The following is a 15882-nucleotide window of genomic DNA, read 5'->3' as shown; positions in this document are numbered from 1 at the left end:
AGCAGATCCCTATTGCCTCTCTTTTCTCTGATCCACCAGCTACACACGACTGGTAGAGTGATCTAGTCCAGATTAAGACAGGAAATAATAACTTTGTTTTTGGTTAAAGTGCTTCATTGCAAAGAGATACTTGCAACACTATAAGGAATATTTACCACTTCTACTTTCTTTTCAGATTTTTGTGGTTTATGAGCACGTCCTAACTTAAATTTTGGGTGAAGTACTCCTTTACTGTCCAATTTCACCGAATCCCATTCATCTGAACTCATTGATGCAACAATTTATTGAAACATACAGTATTGTTTAATCAGGCAATCTCCAATCCAGATCTGTGCCAAAATGTGAGTATTATTGTCTGTAGATTATGAACTTTATCCCAATAACATTTCCAAAGCTTATTAGTTGAAATACTGAACGTGTTCTCATATTTATGTTAAATAGACATTTAACCATGTTTTTATTTTAAAATTAAATAACATATAATGAATCAAAATGCCACTCAACCAAATTGTCCCCTTTTTTTAAAGTGTAATTTATCAGCATAATAAATGTGAACACAGGAAAAACACCAACTGTGAAAAAACAGTACTAAAAAATTTATTGAATTAATCAAAAGACTAAATATAAACAAACTGTGTGCACTACATAAGATAAATAGAACTTTTGATATGAATGTGAATCACACTGTTAACATAAAACATATTTTGCCCTGAAATTAATATTATAAAAAAAGGTTATTACTATAGATGACGTGATTGTGTGTTTGTGTGTGTCCTTGTGTATTTTGCTGGTGTTTTCCCTCTGAATAATTTCTTAATAATAGAACCATAGTAGAACAAAGAACTATTGTCAGGTTTATACATTGCTTATTATATTCCACTGTTATGCTGCGTTGAATTATATAAATGTGTTGAATCATTTTTGATAACACACATCAATGTAATTTATTCATTTAAATTTCATTCATCAGCAACTAAGTCCTACTCTACCTTGTTAAGAGACACAATAACAATAACAGAATAATCTATACTGCAACAAGGTGACTGATTATATGTTAAATAATTACAGTCTATAAAAAATGCAAATCAATTACAAAGAAATATTTAAACGTAATAGTTTGTCTAATGTGTGTGCCTTTGTATGTGTATGAGTGTGTGTGTGTGTGTGTGTGTGAGAGAGAGAGAGAGGCCTTAATTTGGATGCTTGGGATGCAGACATACAGAAGCATGACTCTGATGTGCAGCTGCAGGAGAATGCGAGAGCAACAGTAACTCGCATTTTCCTCTGCAGAATCTGCAAAATGCTGCTGACTCCCACCTGCAACAAGGGTTGGAACGATAACAGAGACTTTTCCGTAAAGTTCTGATATTTGTTAGTTACTCTATAAACTTCAAATATTGCAGTGGCGTGATGAAGTGAAACAAATCTGTCTTTTAGGGACTGGCTGTATATTGATCCTGCAGCTTCTATGGGGATTTTTATGGTCTCTGACAGATAATGAGCTCCATTTGTGATAGGGACACTGAAATCTGGAAATCTTCATCTTTTCTCAGATTTTACTGAGATGTCAAAGTGGAAGATGACAAAACCTGTCATTTGCAACTTCTGTGTTAAATCTATATCGTGCCAACCCCACAATCAACATATAACTCTGGACTCACCCTTTTTTCTCTTATCAAGGAACACTATGTATGCTCTGCATATTCACTTTCTTACAATGCACCATTCACCTCACACACAGTGGATGACACACCAAGCCCCTTTGTCCTTCACCTCACTCTTATTGCTGTGTCCCAATGAAAATAACCTGAAGCGCCTCCTTCACATCAAACTGAAGGACAGAAGGAAATCAGTCCAAATAATTTTTAAATCCATTAGACAAATCATCTGTAGAAAGATAAAGGAAGATAACAATAATGGAATTGTGTTTTGCTTTTTTAAGTGAAAGTAGTATAAAATATATTGACTAGAACTGATTCAGAGTCTTGGAGTCAGATTGCTTCAGGATTAATGTTTCTTTGTTATCACACAAATGAGTTTAAGGATGACTTCATCCTAAATTAGTGGTCCAAACTTTTAGGTGCTTGATAAAAGCCAAACCTGAGATTTTTCCTGGTATATTGGGACAGGGCTGAGCCCCACTGTTTCCCTCACAGGTTAGAGAAACAGTTGACCCTCCACCTACCCATCCTCCCCCTGGCTGTGCCTGCGTGGTGTTAGTCTTTCTCTTGTCTCGTCCTTGTCTTCCCTCCAGGTTATGGGCTGGTGCAGGAAGAGCTTCTGTCCCCAGCCTCCATGCAGTACAGCTTGCCCTCTCCACTGGGTGTGGAGCCCTACTGGCAGGAAGTGTCCAGCCTCGAGTGCGCCCCCATTGCCACCACAGAGGAAGACACATTAATGGAGATGTCGGACGTTCAGGTGTGGCCAGCAGGGGTCAGTCCCTCGCTGGTTACAGTGGAGGACTCATCACTAGAGGGCAGCAGTCGGGCGGATGACTCAGAGGGCGCCACGCTCTCCCTCCCCTGCAGCTTGGGTCGCCCGAGCAGTGGAGCCAGCGGGGCCAGTGGCTCCATCATGGAGCTGGAGGAGGAGGAGGAGGAGGAGGAGGAGGAGGAAGGGGAGGTTGAGGAGGAGGAGGCGCCACAGGAGCCAGCGAGTGCTCTGGCAGAAAGGGACAGGGTGAGGGCCAGTGGCGCTGTTCCCAAGGTCAACCTAAACGGCCAGCTGGGAGGTCAGAGGTCGGATGGGAGGAGAGGGGAGGCCCTTGCGGCAGGAGGAGGAGCAAAAGGAGGAGGTGCAGGGCTGGGTTCAGTGGAAGGGATTTCTGTTGTTGCAGGCCAGCAGGTGTATGCTCAGCGGTGTGAGATGTCGGGACTGAGTCGGGCTGCAGAGCACAATGGAGACAACCGGTATGTCGGCTTTGACTGTGCTCAGACTGACTTCATCGTGTCTTCTTTCCCACTGTCTGTAGTCAAAATGGTCATCAACATATCTGCTGTATCACTGTGTTTTTATTTCTTTCTCCTTCTCGTTTTGTTTTTTTCCATTTTGCCTCCCAGGGTGGTGGGAGGTGGAGCATTTCAACCCTATTTATCAGACAAGGACTCCCTACAGAGCTGGGTGGGCTCAGTGTCATCGGGACGTGACGGCAGCGTTCCAGGCTTGCGCGTGGCCCAGGAGGCTCTGCTGACTCCGGTGTGTGACACGGGTTACTCTCATGTGCTGCGTGGGCGCCTCCTGCAGGGCACGCAGCCCTTTGACAAGGGGCTGGGCTTCTCTCACCAGGAGGCGGGCCAACATGCTTGGGAACAGGAGCAGAGGCGGGTTCAGGTCAGGTTGCTACGCCGACCACCTGCCGCATCCTGCGCCTGGAGAGGGAACATTTTTGTCCATTCCTTTTATCTTTTTTGAATGATGGGAAGACAGTCATTCAGTTTGATTTTTCGCTCACAACCATCGACAGTTTTAGTCTCACTTAACAACAGTCATCAAAACTGATCATTTTGATGAAGTCACAGAACCGGACCAGAACAATGTGTTGTGTGGTGCAACACATGGGAGCTATCTGCCATGACGGATAATTTTTAATTTTGTTTTACATCCTGATTGCAAATTGTTTATTACAGTACCAGTATGAATATTATGAATATTATGAATGTTATGAATTTATATTTACTTTGAAATTGTGTTATTTTCACGCAGAGAGAGGAGAAAGAGGACTACGCTACTGAGGCGCAGTTTGTTGATGAACGTGGAAACATGCTCACTAGAAAGGTGAGTCGCTCGTGTTTGCATCATTTACACGCAGGCGCAGGAAACTCAAGCAGACAGCATTTTACTGTCTCATAGCCTGGTGCAAAGGGTGGGAAACTAACAACAGCCACCAGCCAAATGTTGGTTTAACGTATTTTGTCCCCATCAGCAGATGTGAAACAAACCAGCCATGTTTCAGAGATCATTTCTACATCATTTCTACATTAAAGAAAATACTTCCATTAATTAAAAACACCATCTTCTTACAATGAGTATTACTAGAAAACTTAGACTTTGCCATCCTTCCTTTCATTTTTCATCATGGGCAAAATTCCTGCACATTTGTAAACTGATTGGATGTACTTTGGGCAGTGCAATATTTACTAGACGTAAAACAGTGACAGCTGGTGAATTTGAGCCATTGTGGCTGGCCGGTGGTAAAAGAAAAGTTGGTTTCCTGCTCTGGTCACATGTAGAGGCTTCAGCAGTTAACTGGTCCGAGTGTTGTTTCCTTCCCTCCTCCCTCCCTCCTTGCTCCAGGTGGGGGTGGATGTGAGAAAGGGCGCTCAGTCAGTGCAGCGCACCAGTCTGCGGAGGGTTAAACACTGAAATACACATACTACCCAGTCCTCCAGGTACGGGACAAACAACAAGCACTAGTGCATCCCAGTGCTTGGATAGATGCCAACATATTGGACTCTGTTAGAGCCTCATAGTCTCTCACATTCTGTTTTTAACTTATGTTCAGAATCAGAGCCCTAGATTTGGCGTTCAGTACACTTTTATAATGTTTTTTTTTCCAAAGGCCAAAGTAATTTAGCCTGTTTTTTTTTTGTGTGTGTGTGTGTCTGCGTCTCTCTGTTTTTGTGTGTCTCTCTGTTTTCTAGGACCGGAAAGCCACTGCCAAAACATCCTCCACAAAAACACAACCAGACCGCAGAGGAAAATGAGCAAGGGAGGAGAGGAAGACTAAGGCAAAGACTAAGAAGTGAAAACTACAAAATGACAAACACAGAATCATCCTCAACGTGAGACCTTGGAGAATCACAGGAGAATAGAAGAGGAGAAAAAAAAAAGTTCAACTTGTAGTTTTATAACATTTGTAAAGAAAAATATCAACTAGACTAAGGCATGATGGTTCTCTTTTTCTACAAAAAAAACATAAATGTCAGTAAAATAACCAAGAAAAAAAAAAAAGCAACAAAAAGTGCTTCCTGTGAACTGTAATCGCATGATGACCGCTGGTGCATGCCCTTTGACCTTTTGAACTGTCATTATCTACAAACTGAAGGGGTACAAGGTACAGGGCTGGCCCACGTGTGGGTCCTGGGCCATTTTAAGGACCTTATTCCCCCCCGACTGGAGTGGTTTGTGTCAGCAAGTTGAGTCCAATAACACTACAGCCAAAAAAAAAAAGTCCCTCCATGGATGGTTCTGTATACAGCTAAGCCTATGCTGAGCCTACCAATGCTTCTTTCACTGGACCCTTTCCCCTATTATTCTCAATGTGATATATGCACTCTATGCTACGTGGACATGTGTCGGTGTGTGTATGTGTGCGTATGTGTGCGTGTATTCTTCTCTACCGCATGTGTTTCTTGCTTCTGGCTTAGCGCTGAGCCCGGCCCCATGATTGGCTTAATGCCCCTGTGATGTCACGGCGTGCTCAGTGCTGGAATGAGAAAGCCGCTGTGCTCCCCTGCATCGCGAGTGTTCCTCCTGTCTGTGTGCGCTGACGTCTCCTCCTTTGTGGGCGAAGCTCGCTTCTTGTAATTTTATTTTCTTTGGAACCTGCCCACCTCAGTTTTGAGCGTTGTTTGACTTCGGTACGGAACTGAATCTCTTTCACCCCTCGTGTTTTCAGGGGAAATGTGTTTTTCAGACAACAGGAATGTTTTTTTTGGAGAGGGATTGGTTGGTTGATTGCATTGTGCAGCAGCTCTACAACACAAAGATCGACTTTTCCTTCCCTCGTGACCTTTCCTACCTTCTTCCGTCATTTCTCGCAGTAGTGTGCATCCACAGTCTTTATCAGTAGCCTCAGCCAATATGCAGTAAAATCACAGGCCTCGACATCGGCATCTATTGCTCCTCCATCTAATGTTTGAAACTTTGTGTGTTGTTCCCTCTTTTAATCTGTTTGCAACGGCTGTAGCACCTCACTGTCGAATTTTGGTTCATTCATTTGAAACAAAGTGAATGAAGTGGAGGAAACATGGAGGATCTGATTCATGTGAGGATGCTGTGGATATTTCTAGGAAGTGTATAAATAGCATGATGCTACAACATGTGATTGTGAAAGGAACCGTGCAACAAGGACAGACAGGTAGCACTGTGATTGTCTTATCAACACTGACCCCAGACTCGTGAACTGTGAAGACACAAAAACATTCATATATACAAACAAAAGCACACACATGCATATACACACATAATAATAATAAGAAACACATCACACTATTAAATAATTATTGCCTGGTCAGATAGTTTTTTTGGAGTATGCCACAGCAATAATACCGAACAACAAGACCACAGAAGATGGAAGCCAGGGTTGTGTGTATATCTGCATAAAGGATTTGATGCTGAAAGGTTTAAATGACTGTACTCCTCATTGAAGACAGAAACTCCATCTGGACGAACAGCATTCGAGTTTGATGTTTGACAGCTGTGCTGTTACCTGACTGCTTCCATTGACCTTGATGTGAAGTCAGAGAGGACGCGCTGATGCACGATCAGATGACTCAGCTGTAGCAGTGTGGGAATGTGGAGGCCTGAGAGGGATTGTTTGTTTTTCAGCACTTAACGTAGCAAAATATAAACCAGGATATGTTAACTTAATACACTGATACCTATTAAGGAGTCTGCTGCTGCCGTAAGGTGGAAACCACCAAACTCCATTTTCTTTTTCTGAGTAATTTAAGTTGTAGTTATTAGTGTTTCACGCATTTTGAAAGTACACCTGCATCCCTGTAAACCACCTGTTGTTCTCCTCATCTCTGAAACACTTACTTTATGCAGAAACCTGATGGCAGCACTATGAAGGGGTCATAACATAGTAGCACACATTTCCTGGAAATCAAAACACAATATTTATCCCATAAGTACTGTAAATGCTACTGTAGCCTGAATGAGTGAGACACTGAATGAATGAGCGAACACATCAGTTACACATTACATAAATGCACGTGTTTCCCATGCCCAGTTCGTGCACATGAGAGCCTCATCTGATATAGCACATGTTTATTACATATCACGTTTTCCACTGTTACTCCACTCAGGTTTTCAGTTCTGCTCGGTCAGAATCAAGACGTTTTTGTTTTTTAAGTTCTGTGTCCTCTTCTCAAAGACGAGCGCGAGGACAAAAAAAAAGTGAGTGCGTCAGAATAAGTCTTTGCTGTTGGGGCCGTTTGGGGGGCGGGATGGGGATGCACGGGGGTTTTTGGTGGTTGTATGAAGAAGGATGGTTTGTGTGCAAGTATGTTTGTGAATGTGTGTGTTTGTGAGCAAGAGTGTGAATGGGTGTGGTTGGGAGTTCTTTGATTCAAATAAGACCAAAAAGTACACAGAGTATTGAGTGTGCGGTCGGTAACCTCATCTCTGTGCCCTGTCCATGCAACTTTGCATGGAGACGCCTGCTCTCTGCTGCTCAGCTCCTGGGGGCAGCAAAGGAACAACAGACACCTCTGTTGGTTTTGTTTTAATTAATTTCTACCAGTGATGAACAAAAACTAACCAAAAAGATACTGGTGAAGAATTTACTCCTTCTAGAAAGAAGCACACCATGTTAGACAAGACAGTATGAGGTAATTAGTAGAACTAATTTGCCTCCATTGTTGTGGTTTTCTGTGGGCTGCTCAACAAAACACAGTTCTTACAGTGTTTTATTTATAATCCTACTAAATCAGCTCTTCTCAAAAAAGTCAAGCCTTTAATGCCGAGCCTTGAAAACACCCACCAGGAGATAAACAAGACACCCTCTCTTTATATTCATTGTATTAATTGTGTCTGATCTCTTAACTGGCACGATTGATGCAGTTTATAGTGTTTGGATGATGGAGAGCGGTGACTCTTTCTATCAGTTAGTCCTTATTTGAAGTCTTGTACTGTATCAGCACAAGAAAGAGGCTGGATTAATGCATTTTAAAGGAAATAAACCACTTAGCTTTGCGTTAAAGTCATAATCCTTAAGATTGTCACTTTTGATTATCTCCCATTTTTGATAGTCTTAATGGAATTATTTCGCAATGGGCGTTTTACTTATCTAGATGTGGAATCACCTTACTATAGTGTAGTGAGGTAGAGCATAGACTAGTTTTCATTGGTTGTGTCAGTGTCCACCTTTCCCGCATGTGATTCAGATTGTGTAATCACTCATATAGAACTGACTGGGGACATGATGCAGAAGAACAAAAACCGGTGCGTGGACATGTCTCGCGTCATGTGCAAGACGGCATTCAAAAATCAGTATTACTAAATCAGATGACACTGTTGGCCCTTTAAAGAAAGGGAACAAGTTGCTCTTCTTTGTCCTTTCTGACAAAGTAGCCACCAAAGTGGTAGCTACTCATTAAAAAACTATGTCTGGAGATGCCTTTCAAAGCCATTTAGACCATGATATAGAAGGTACAAATTACAGAAAATATAATTCAGTGTGACTGGGTTTCTGATTATAGCTGGGGGAGGTTAGACTCCTGAAATCCTGGCAGCAGCCCCGGTAGCTGCCTAAAGCTGTCTACAGTGGTTGGTACCAAAGCGGTCTTAAACCAAACTGCCATTACCATCTGTAACCACAGGTGTGTCACCAAATTCATAAAGATCAAAATCTTAAAGATTATAACTTTAACTTTGAGTCATTATTCTCTTGTTTAGTTTACAGTTAAAAGAGCAGATGTTGATCAGCTGTAAACCCATAAGTTATTTACACTTGTCCACTTCTAGAAATCATGTATTAAGCAGTTTTCACTAAATCTGTTTCCACTCTGAGATGGATTTTCACAAATATAATTTATATTTCCAGTGTGAATTGAGTTAGTCAGTAATCCTCTGCACTATGATAAATTTAACTTCACCGTGTTTCTGTTTAATGGATAGTATGTGTGTGTGTGTGTGTGTGTGTGTGTGTGTGTGTGTGTGTGTGTGTGTGTGGGTGTGGGTGTGGGTGTGTTTGTGTGTTTGTGTGTGCGTGTGCGTGTGATCGTGCTCGGTTCTATACCTAGTTGGATCAAGGGGGGAGAAGAGCGAGAGTTTTTACAGGGCATGTGACTTGAGAGGACGTGTAACCTACGACGATGTATTTTGAAAAAGAAAAAAAAACGAGTATTGTAAAATTTTAACTGTTGCGAAGAATAGAGATCACCTATACTCCTTTAGAATGGATACATGACAATGTAAACGCAATATCATATTACTCTATCTTAAGGAATGCAACTGCGCACATGCACAAAAAAAAGATGTTTTTATGAAGATATATGTATAAATATATGATAAAATATATTTAATTAGAATGCTATGCACCCTCATAGAGTTGTTATGGATGTTCTTTAAGCATTATCTAGACTAGGCCAACGCCCATATCATGGGGAATGTAGAGGCTTTGTAGCTATGACCACTTGTTTTCTTTTGTATTGTCCTGGAGAGAGGATAAACAAACGTGAATATGTATACAAGCCTTTCAATCAGAATCATTCTGACATGAAGATATGTATAGATCATCTTACCCTGTACACCAGCTCAAACCATTTACAAGAATTAATAAACAAAGATGTGACAAAAAAAGGCAATTGGTGTTTTTTTTTTTTTTTATTTAAATCTGAAGATGAACCTCATATGTTATCTCTTATTAGTAATGTATTATTTTACATGTCCAATAACTTCATAGGAAGTTTTCTTAAACAAATTATGGGATTTTGAGGTTTATAAGCAGTTGTTTGCAGAGACATTTAATTGGAAGAACTGTCCCATTTAAATGCACATAAATAGCACCCCCATTATTGATTAACCTGCCTGTTAGTTTCTTGATTGATGAATGTTCATGATGATGTTCTCAGATTGTTTGTTTTATCTAACCAACAGTCCAAGGAAATGTACCTTCTCTCAACTGCTTTGGTTGTGTTTAACAGCAGTTATTGCTTTTCAGGAAGAAAATTACATTTCAGTACCTTTATAGGAAGTTATAGGAAAATGTGCTGTCCAGTTTTACACAGATTTATTCTTATTCTTCAGTTTTATTCTTCTTCAACACCATTTTTGTAGAACAGTTTTCTCTGGACACAGCAGCCTGCAGATCAGGAAAAACTACAACTTCCACCGTCTGTGACGCCCCCTGCTTTCAGCCAATCACAGCCCTGCGCTCCACGTGCTGTTTTTGAAGGAAGGCCCTGGGTTGTTTTGGATTTCTTTGGACCACGTGGAGGCAAGAGCTAACTTTCTTGTGGCTCGGCTTTAGCTGCACAGTGTCCTCTGCACGGCAAGTGAACGCAACGAGCCGCTTTCCTCCTCCGTCTACCCGGTGTTTACAGAGATGTCAGCGGGAGGTCAGACCACCAGGAGCCGGGAAATCCCGGCCGTCAGACGGGTCGCCATCCACGATGCAGCTCACATGCCCCAGGACTACTCCACGACGCCCGGAGGCACTCTGTTCAGCACCACGCCAGGAGGTAAAGGGCTGGGCCGTGTCAGGGTGAAAGACTTAGGAAAATACTCAACAAAATGTGTAACCTATCAGGAATTAGAAGACACAAGGACAAGGAAAATAAGAAGAAACAGGTTTAAAGAGACAACGAATGGGATTAGAAATTAGAAATTGACCTACTAAATTACTATGACCAGAAACCAGACAGAAGCCTGATATTTATCTAATAACCCGCCTCACAACACAGTAGGTGTTTGCTTTTAAAACACAACACCTTGCTTTTTGTTTGCCAGACTTTAGGTCCTGTCCACAGTTGTGCCGTGTTTTTCTGTTAATATTTGATAGTGTTCCTGAAGATCAGGTCTTTGCACCCATGTCCTGCAGTGTGTAGATTTCACAGACCTGTCCCTGTCCATAGGAATGTTTTCATACATGCACATAGCACAGACTTTTTTTTTTTTAGCCTGCATGTATTGTCTTTGTATTGACAGACAATCTGAAGCATGTCACTGTCCCCCCACCTCGGTCTCTTTTATAGGCCAGTGAAAAGGTTGAATTGCAAAACACTTAAAAACATGCATTCATTTTATCTTCTCCACTGTAACTTTATGCAGGTGTATTTCTTCATGTGTGCTGACGGAGAAGTCAGTGTACAAAACATGATTAGCATGTTTAATTTCAGCATGATTTCGTCATGGCTCCTGCGGGTAGTGGATCTGTGCTGAGACTGTTCTTGCTGCAGAATGTTTAACGTGAATAAACATTGATTGGCTTTAGTATCGGTCAGTTAAGAGCAGCAAACTTCTGACTTCCACAGTATCCTGTGGCTGTATATTACTTACACAATCAACAACTGTATGGTCAAATATAGGACTGTACTCACTCATGTCCTATTTATAGTCTTGTTATTACACCGTACTGTTGTTGAGCTGCAGCAGCATGTTTACTCGGCTACACTGGGTCACGGTGGTTAGATTTAAGTGGCAGAAGGGAGCTGATAATGCAAATGCATTTCACTGTATTTCTCCATGGATGCATGGTAGTTGCTAAAAATGGCAAAATTTTCACAACCAGCTACTGTTTTAGCTTCCTACATAGAACAAAATAGCATAAAATGGGAATCTATACAGTTGTTGATATGAAGTAATAACAGGGACTATCCAGGAAATTTAAAAGTGGGAACTTAATTTTAAAACCTAGTTTTATTTCCTCAACATGGAAGCAGCACTGGTAGGATGTACAAATCATGTCATTAGTTCCAGTTTCACTCTCACACATTCAGTTGTTTGACCCATTTATTCAGAGCTTTACTCAAACATCTACGAGCTTGGAACCTTGGGAAATCTCCAGTATGGTGATAAAAGTAAAGTGTTTTTGTTCAGCGTGTGTGAGAAAGTGGACACAGTGTGCACATGTCTATCATTACTGATACTGTGTTCTGTAACATTACCAGGTGGGACGGATTTACACTGATAGAGCAGAATTGGGTCACTGAAGGTGTGTTGACGTCACTGACGGGGATGGAAAAAAAAAATATATAGGCCATTGGTCATGGGCATGTATGGGCATGTATACAATACAGTGAAGACACACTGTGGAAAACCAGCATAACAGGGAGTTACTGCACTTACTGGGTGTAGGGGTCGATAACCTGAATTTTTTCTTTTTCTTTCTTTCTTTCTTTATTTCAATTTATTTTTGTTTTTTTTTTAATGTACATTCAGGTACCAGAATCATCTACGACAGGAAGTTCCTGCTGCAGTGTCGGACGTCTCCTCTGACTCGTACGCCTCCCAACCTACCTGACATCCCAGGAGTCACCAGGCCGCTCAAACCCAATGACTCCACAGACACAAGCCAGCCCGAACCTAATAATAACACTGACCACAGCCTGCACACGGAAGAGAGCGCAGGTAAATACGTCTATAATATAAAGGAAAGAGATGAGCTGCAGTACTTGCATGTGTTTTCTGTGATTGTGTATTTCTTTCTAATGAACTGCTGTCTTTTTTTTTTTTTTTAGGAGAAGATGCCCAGTTTGAAATGGACATCTGAAGGGAATCAGCTTCAAGGATAAAAATAATTCTTAACATGTTCCTTGTTTTTGTTTACTGGGATAAATCAGTTGAAATGAGAAGCTTTGTCTTACTAAGCTGTGTAGCCTTCTTTCAGATTTTTTTCTGAAAACAAATCTTTTTTTTTTCTTTTTTTTTTTGTAAAACCTAATATGTGTTAAAATGTTGTGCTGTTATAAAGCAACACTAACTGATGCCTGAAAGTGTTTTCTCACTTTGATGGCGCCAGTCTTTGTATGGCCTGTGACGTATTTGACAAGCAAGTCAACATTTAAACCATGAATATTTTATGATTTGACTCTTCTGGTGACTTTGAAAAAGTCATAATATTGTTCAGTGTGTTACAAATAAAAGTTTCAAGTCTCAGTTGCCACGTGTGTGTATTTTTGCATGTTTACAAACTTCATTCAAACTCATAAAAACTGCCACAAACACTTTGTTCAAGATAAGAAATAATTTATTGTATTACTGTACACAGTAAACACACAAATGAATCAATGTGACCCAAACATCTTAACAAAGTTAAAGCGCTTACACCATCCTGACATCTGCATTTGTCATTTCTGTGGCATTAAACATTTCAGTCTGACAAGCATAAAAAAACGCAGCTTGTACATAAACCTCTTGTGTACAGCTGTTTGTGAATCTTCTATAGTGCTTCAGTCAGTGATCATATATTGTGCTTTTGCATTGATCTTGCGTTGATTGGATCAGTCCATTACCATAATCGATCCTCATAACCGCGAATTATAGTTGATCCACTTGCAATCTGAGACACAACTTAGGTCACCTGATCTTCTCCAATGGCAATTTATAACTCTTCATTTTATTTATACCCATAATTGAGAGAGCAGTATCCAGGATATACCCTTCTATGTCCTGTATCACAGCAGCAGCCTCTGTCCCAGTGTCAAACTGGACGTCTCTGTAAAGTGCCTGTGGACATGCATCCACTTTTGTGCCTCTGAGTAGCTCAGTTCTGTGGCTGTAGGCTCTTCTGGGCCTGTGGCTCAGTGTGGTTACAGCCCAGTGTTTCTCTGACTTCCAACCTTTTTGTTTTTTGAAAGGTCTGCAGGTCTTTTTACTCAGTGGCAGCCGCACTCCTCCACCACCATGTTCTCGTGATGCCTCATGACCATCTTTCCGTTCTCGTAGTACAACATGGAAAGCGGCGCCAGGCGTGTCGGCACACAGGACACACATGGCACCTTGTCAGGGTGGTGAAGCTTCAGTAGGCTCTGGAGAGAGAAAGAGAAGGACATGACTGATTAGAACAAACGTGTCCAAATAGAGTAATAGTGTATTATTAATAGGTATATTGTTGTTGCAGATACTGTAAAATAAAAGTAATTTGTGTTAGTAAATAAAATTCAGTCTTACCTGCATGAATGCATGGTTGGTTGGGGTGAAGGTCTCATCTACTGGTGTAGGACAGCTCCCTTCACAGCGGTAGGCGTTGTAGCGTTTTGGATAAACAATCCACTCACTCCAGCCAAGCTTCTCAAAGTCCACCCACATGTCCACCTTCCTGCAGAGAGGACCCTTCTTCCCCTCCTCCTCTGTGGGCTTGTCAGCAGGAGCAGCTCCGGCTACCCTCCGTCTTGGCTGCCGGGTCTCGTGGTGCCTCTTGGCCCTGTGGCTCCTCGTCCTGGGGCCCGAACCAGCCGTCACTCGCTCCCTGTCCAGGCTCACGTACTTGGAGTGCTCTGCTGTGTGAATGAGTGTTGGCATACGCTGGCTGTTAGGGCTCTGCCTCGAGAAGACCACCATCATGACCCGGTCAGCTGTAGGGTGCTGGACTGCCTCCTGATCTTCCTCCTCTCTCACCTCAGCCTCATCCTCCTCCATCCTCTGCGTGGGGTGTTCCTGCTGCAGCCAGCGGCGGAGCATCTCTGTCATGTTGAACACCTTCCAGGAGGAGGGAGAGACCATCGAACTGGGATGAGCTCTCAGGTGGCCCAGGAACAGCCTGCTCTCTGGGCAGTGTGTGTCGGCACACTGGTCCCTCTGGGAGAGGTAGATGTCCACTGAGGCTTGGGAAGACTCGGTGAAGGCAGGTAGGCGGATGCGAAGTTCAGCCAGCTGGACGTTGTCGCTTGCAGACATGGAGGACACATCAAAGGTGACGGACCACCTCTTGCCAATCTGATGGCAGCCTGTAAGACATAAGAGTAAAGGAAACTGGTTAGGAAAGGAACTTGCAAAATATTTCCCAGCAAAACCAATATAAACATGTGATGAACATAATATTGCAGCTTTTATTTCTGAGTTGGGGGGCTGTGCTAGTGCTAGAGTACATTCATCATGCAGAGGTTTGATTAAACAAATGATTAAATTATGGTGAGTGAAATAAATCAGCACACATCCACATTTTGTAGGTGTGTGTCAAAGAAAACTTAAGGAACATGTTGCTAAAGGGATTTGCTATGGCATTCAATACATTCACTTAAAGTTCTATTCATTTCTAATAATATTTTCATTATGATATTTCTTCATGAAAATTCATCGGTATATAATCCCATAACAACTGGAGCTAAATGATTCATACAGAGTACAATTCTATGTTAAATATACCCTGTGTCCTACTTGCCAAACTCCATTCAGAAATGTAGAATTTTTTTCTAATGTTTAATACTCACTTTTAGCGACTAGGCTGATCACAGAGTCAGAGTCGTGCAGACCCTGATCGTCCTTGGTCCAGGCTTGGCTCACGCTGGCAGCCGGAGTCCTGGCCCGGTCCTCGGTCAGCATAGTCCGGTAGAGCTGCATCATGTAGAGGGGCAGCCTGCTGGTCTGCTGCCGCTGCACGGGGCGTCGTCTGGAGCCCATCTCACGGAGCAGTGCGTCAGGGTGCATCCTTGGGAAGGGCTGCACGGCGAGACCAAGAACCAAATCCACCAGGAGAAGAAGCGCAAAAGAGAAATCCACTGCTAGTCCCTTCATAATTCCCAGGTGTGGTGTTGTCTTTTCCAGAGGTAAACCCAAATGGTCCAGGTGGGATCCTGAGCCTCGTTTTTATAATCACACACCTCTTTCCTGACGTCCTTTGAAGAGATCTGTCAAGAGCTAGATGGCTGAAGGGCGTGTGTGATCCACGGGAGCGCTCAAAGACTTTAATGTGACAAGGTCGTTGTGTATCGAAACCAATTGGTCTTTGTAGTGTCGGAGGTGTGAAACTGTTAAAGTCCACTACTCTGATTGTTGTTGTTTTGTATTATCCCTTTGATAAGAAGCCATGACAATAATATTAGTTAAGGAGATTACGAACTGCACAACTGCGCTGTGATTAATGGGGAAGAAACACGGGAGTTAATCAGAAATCACTTTCTGTGGCTCAGGTTGTGACCTGTTATAGAGCCTGTTCGGACAGAGTGAGGAAAAATAATAAAGGGAGGTCACGTTAAAGGTCAATATGGGACACAA

The 15882-nt window shown here is 42.2% G+C and overlaps 3 protein-coding genes across 3 annotated transcripts in view; 2 read left to right on the top strand and 1 right to left on the bottom strand.

Annotated features, from left to right (window-relative positions):
* The window catches only part of ank1b (ankyrin 1, erythrocytic b), a 59779-nt gene extending 55417 nt beyond the window's left edge, over nt 1-4362 (top strand). Inside the window, exons 39-42 of the mRNA XM_041058705.1 lie at nt 2255-2909; nt 3060-3195; nt 3703-3774; nt 4294-4362. Of these exons, the coding sequence (XP_040914639.1) occupies nt 2255-2909; nt 3060-3195; nt 3703-3774; nt 4294-4362 (932 nt within the window). The remainder of the gene's footprint in view (nt 1-2254; nt 2910-3059; nt 3196-3702; nt 3775-4293) is intronic.
* Nucleotides 4363-10133: 5771 nt separating this feature from the next.
* LOC121195309 (eukaryotic translation initiation factor 4E-binding protein 1-like) lies at nt 10134-12829 on the top strand. Its single transcript, XM_041058706.1, has 3 exons — nt 10134-10409; nt 12109-12297; nt 12408-12829. The coding sequence occupies exons 1-3, from the start codon at nt 10274-10276 to the stop codon at nt 12437-12439; spliced, it is 357 nt and encodes a 118-aa protein (XP_040914640.1). The 5' UTR covers nt 10134-10273; the 3' UTR covers nt 12440-12829.
* A 715-nt stretch (nt 12830-13544) lies between these two features.
* Nucleotides 13545-15402, bottom strand: LOC121195694 (nodal homolog 2-A-like). The gene is made up of 3 exons (XM_041059323.1): nt 15099-15402; nt 13840-14615; nt 13545-13697 (listed from the first exon to the last, which is right to left on the bottom strand). Exons 1-3 carry the CDS (start codon nt 15400-15402, stop codon nt 13545-13547), a joined length of 1233 nt encoding a protein of 410 aa, XP_040915257.1.
* Between the last annotated feature and the right edge of the window lie 480 nt (nt 15403-15882).

The sequence above is a fragment of the Toxotes jaculatrix genome, chromosome 16 (assembly GCF_017976425.1).
Source record: "Toxotes jaculatrix isolate fToxJac2 chromosome 16, fToxJac2.pri, whole genome shotgun sequence".
Lineage (NCBI taxonomy): Eukaryota > Metazoa > Chordata > Actinopteri > Toxotidae > Toxotes > Toxotes jaculatrix.
The sequence above is the reverse complement of the archived record's forward strand: the minus strand, read 5'-3'. Positions and strand labels throughout refer to the sequence as shown.

Bases quoted from the DNA above. Each gene is read 5' to 3' on its own strand.
- LOC121195309 (XM_041058706.1), top strand. From the start codon at position 10,274: ATGTCAGCGGGAGGTCAGACCACCAGGAGCCGGGAAATCCCGGCCGTC. The intron at 10,410-12,108 runs GTAAAGGGCTGG...ATGTACATTCAG, and splicing joins GTTCAGCACCACGCCAGGAG to GTACCAGAATCATCTACGAC. The intron at 12,298-12,407 runs GTAAATACGTCT...TTTTTTTTTTAG, and splicing joins GCACACGGAAGAGAGCGCAG to GAGAAGATGCCCAGTTTGAA.
- LOC121195694 (XM_041059323.1), bottom strand. From the start codon at position 15,402: ATGAAGGGACTAGCAGTGGATTTCTCTTTTGCGCTTCTTCTCCTGGTG. The intron at 14,616-15,098 runs GTGAGTATTAAA...TATGTCTTACAG, and splicing joins GATCAGCCTAGTCGCTAAAA to GCTGCCATCAGATTGGCAAG. The intron at 13,698-13,839 runs GTAAGACTGAAT...TTCTCTCTCCAG, and splicing joins CCAACCATGCATTCATGCAG to AGCCTACTGAAGCTTCACCA.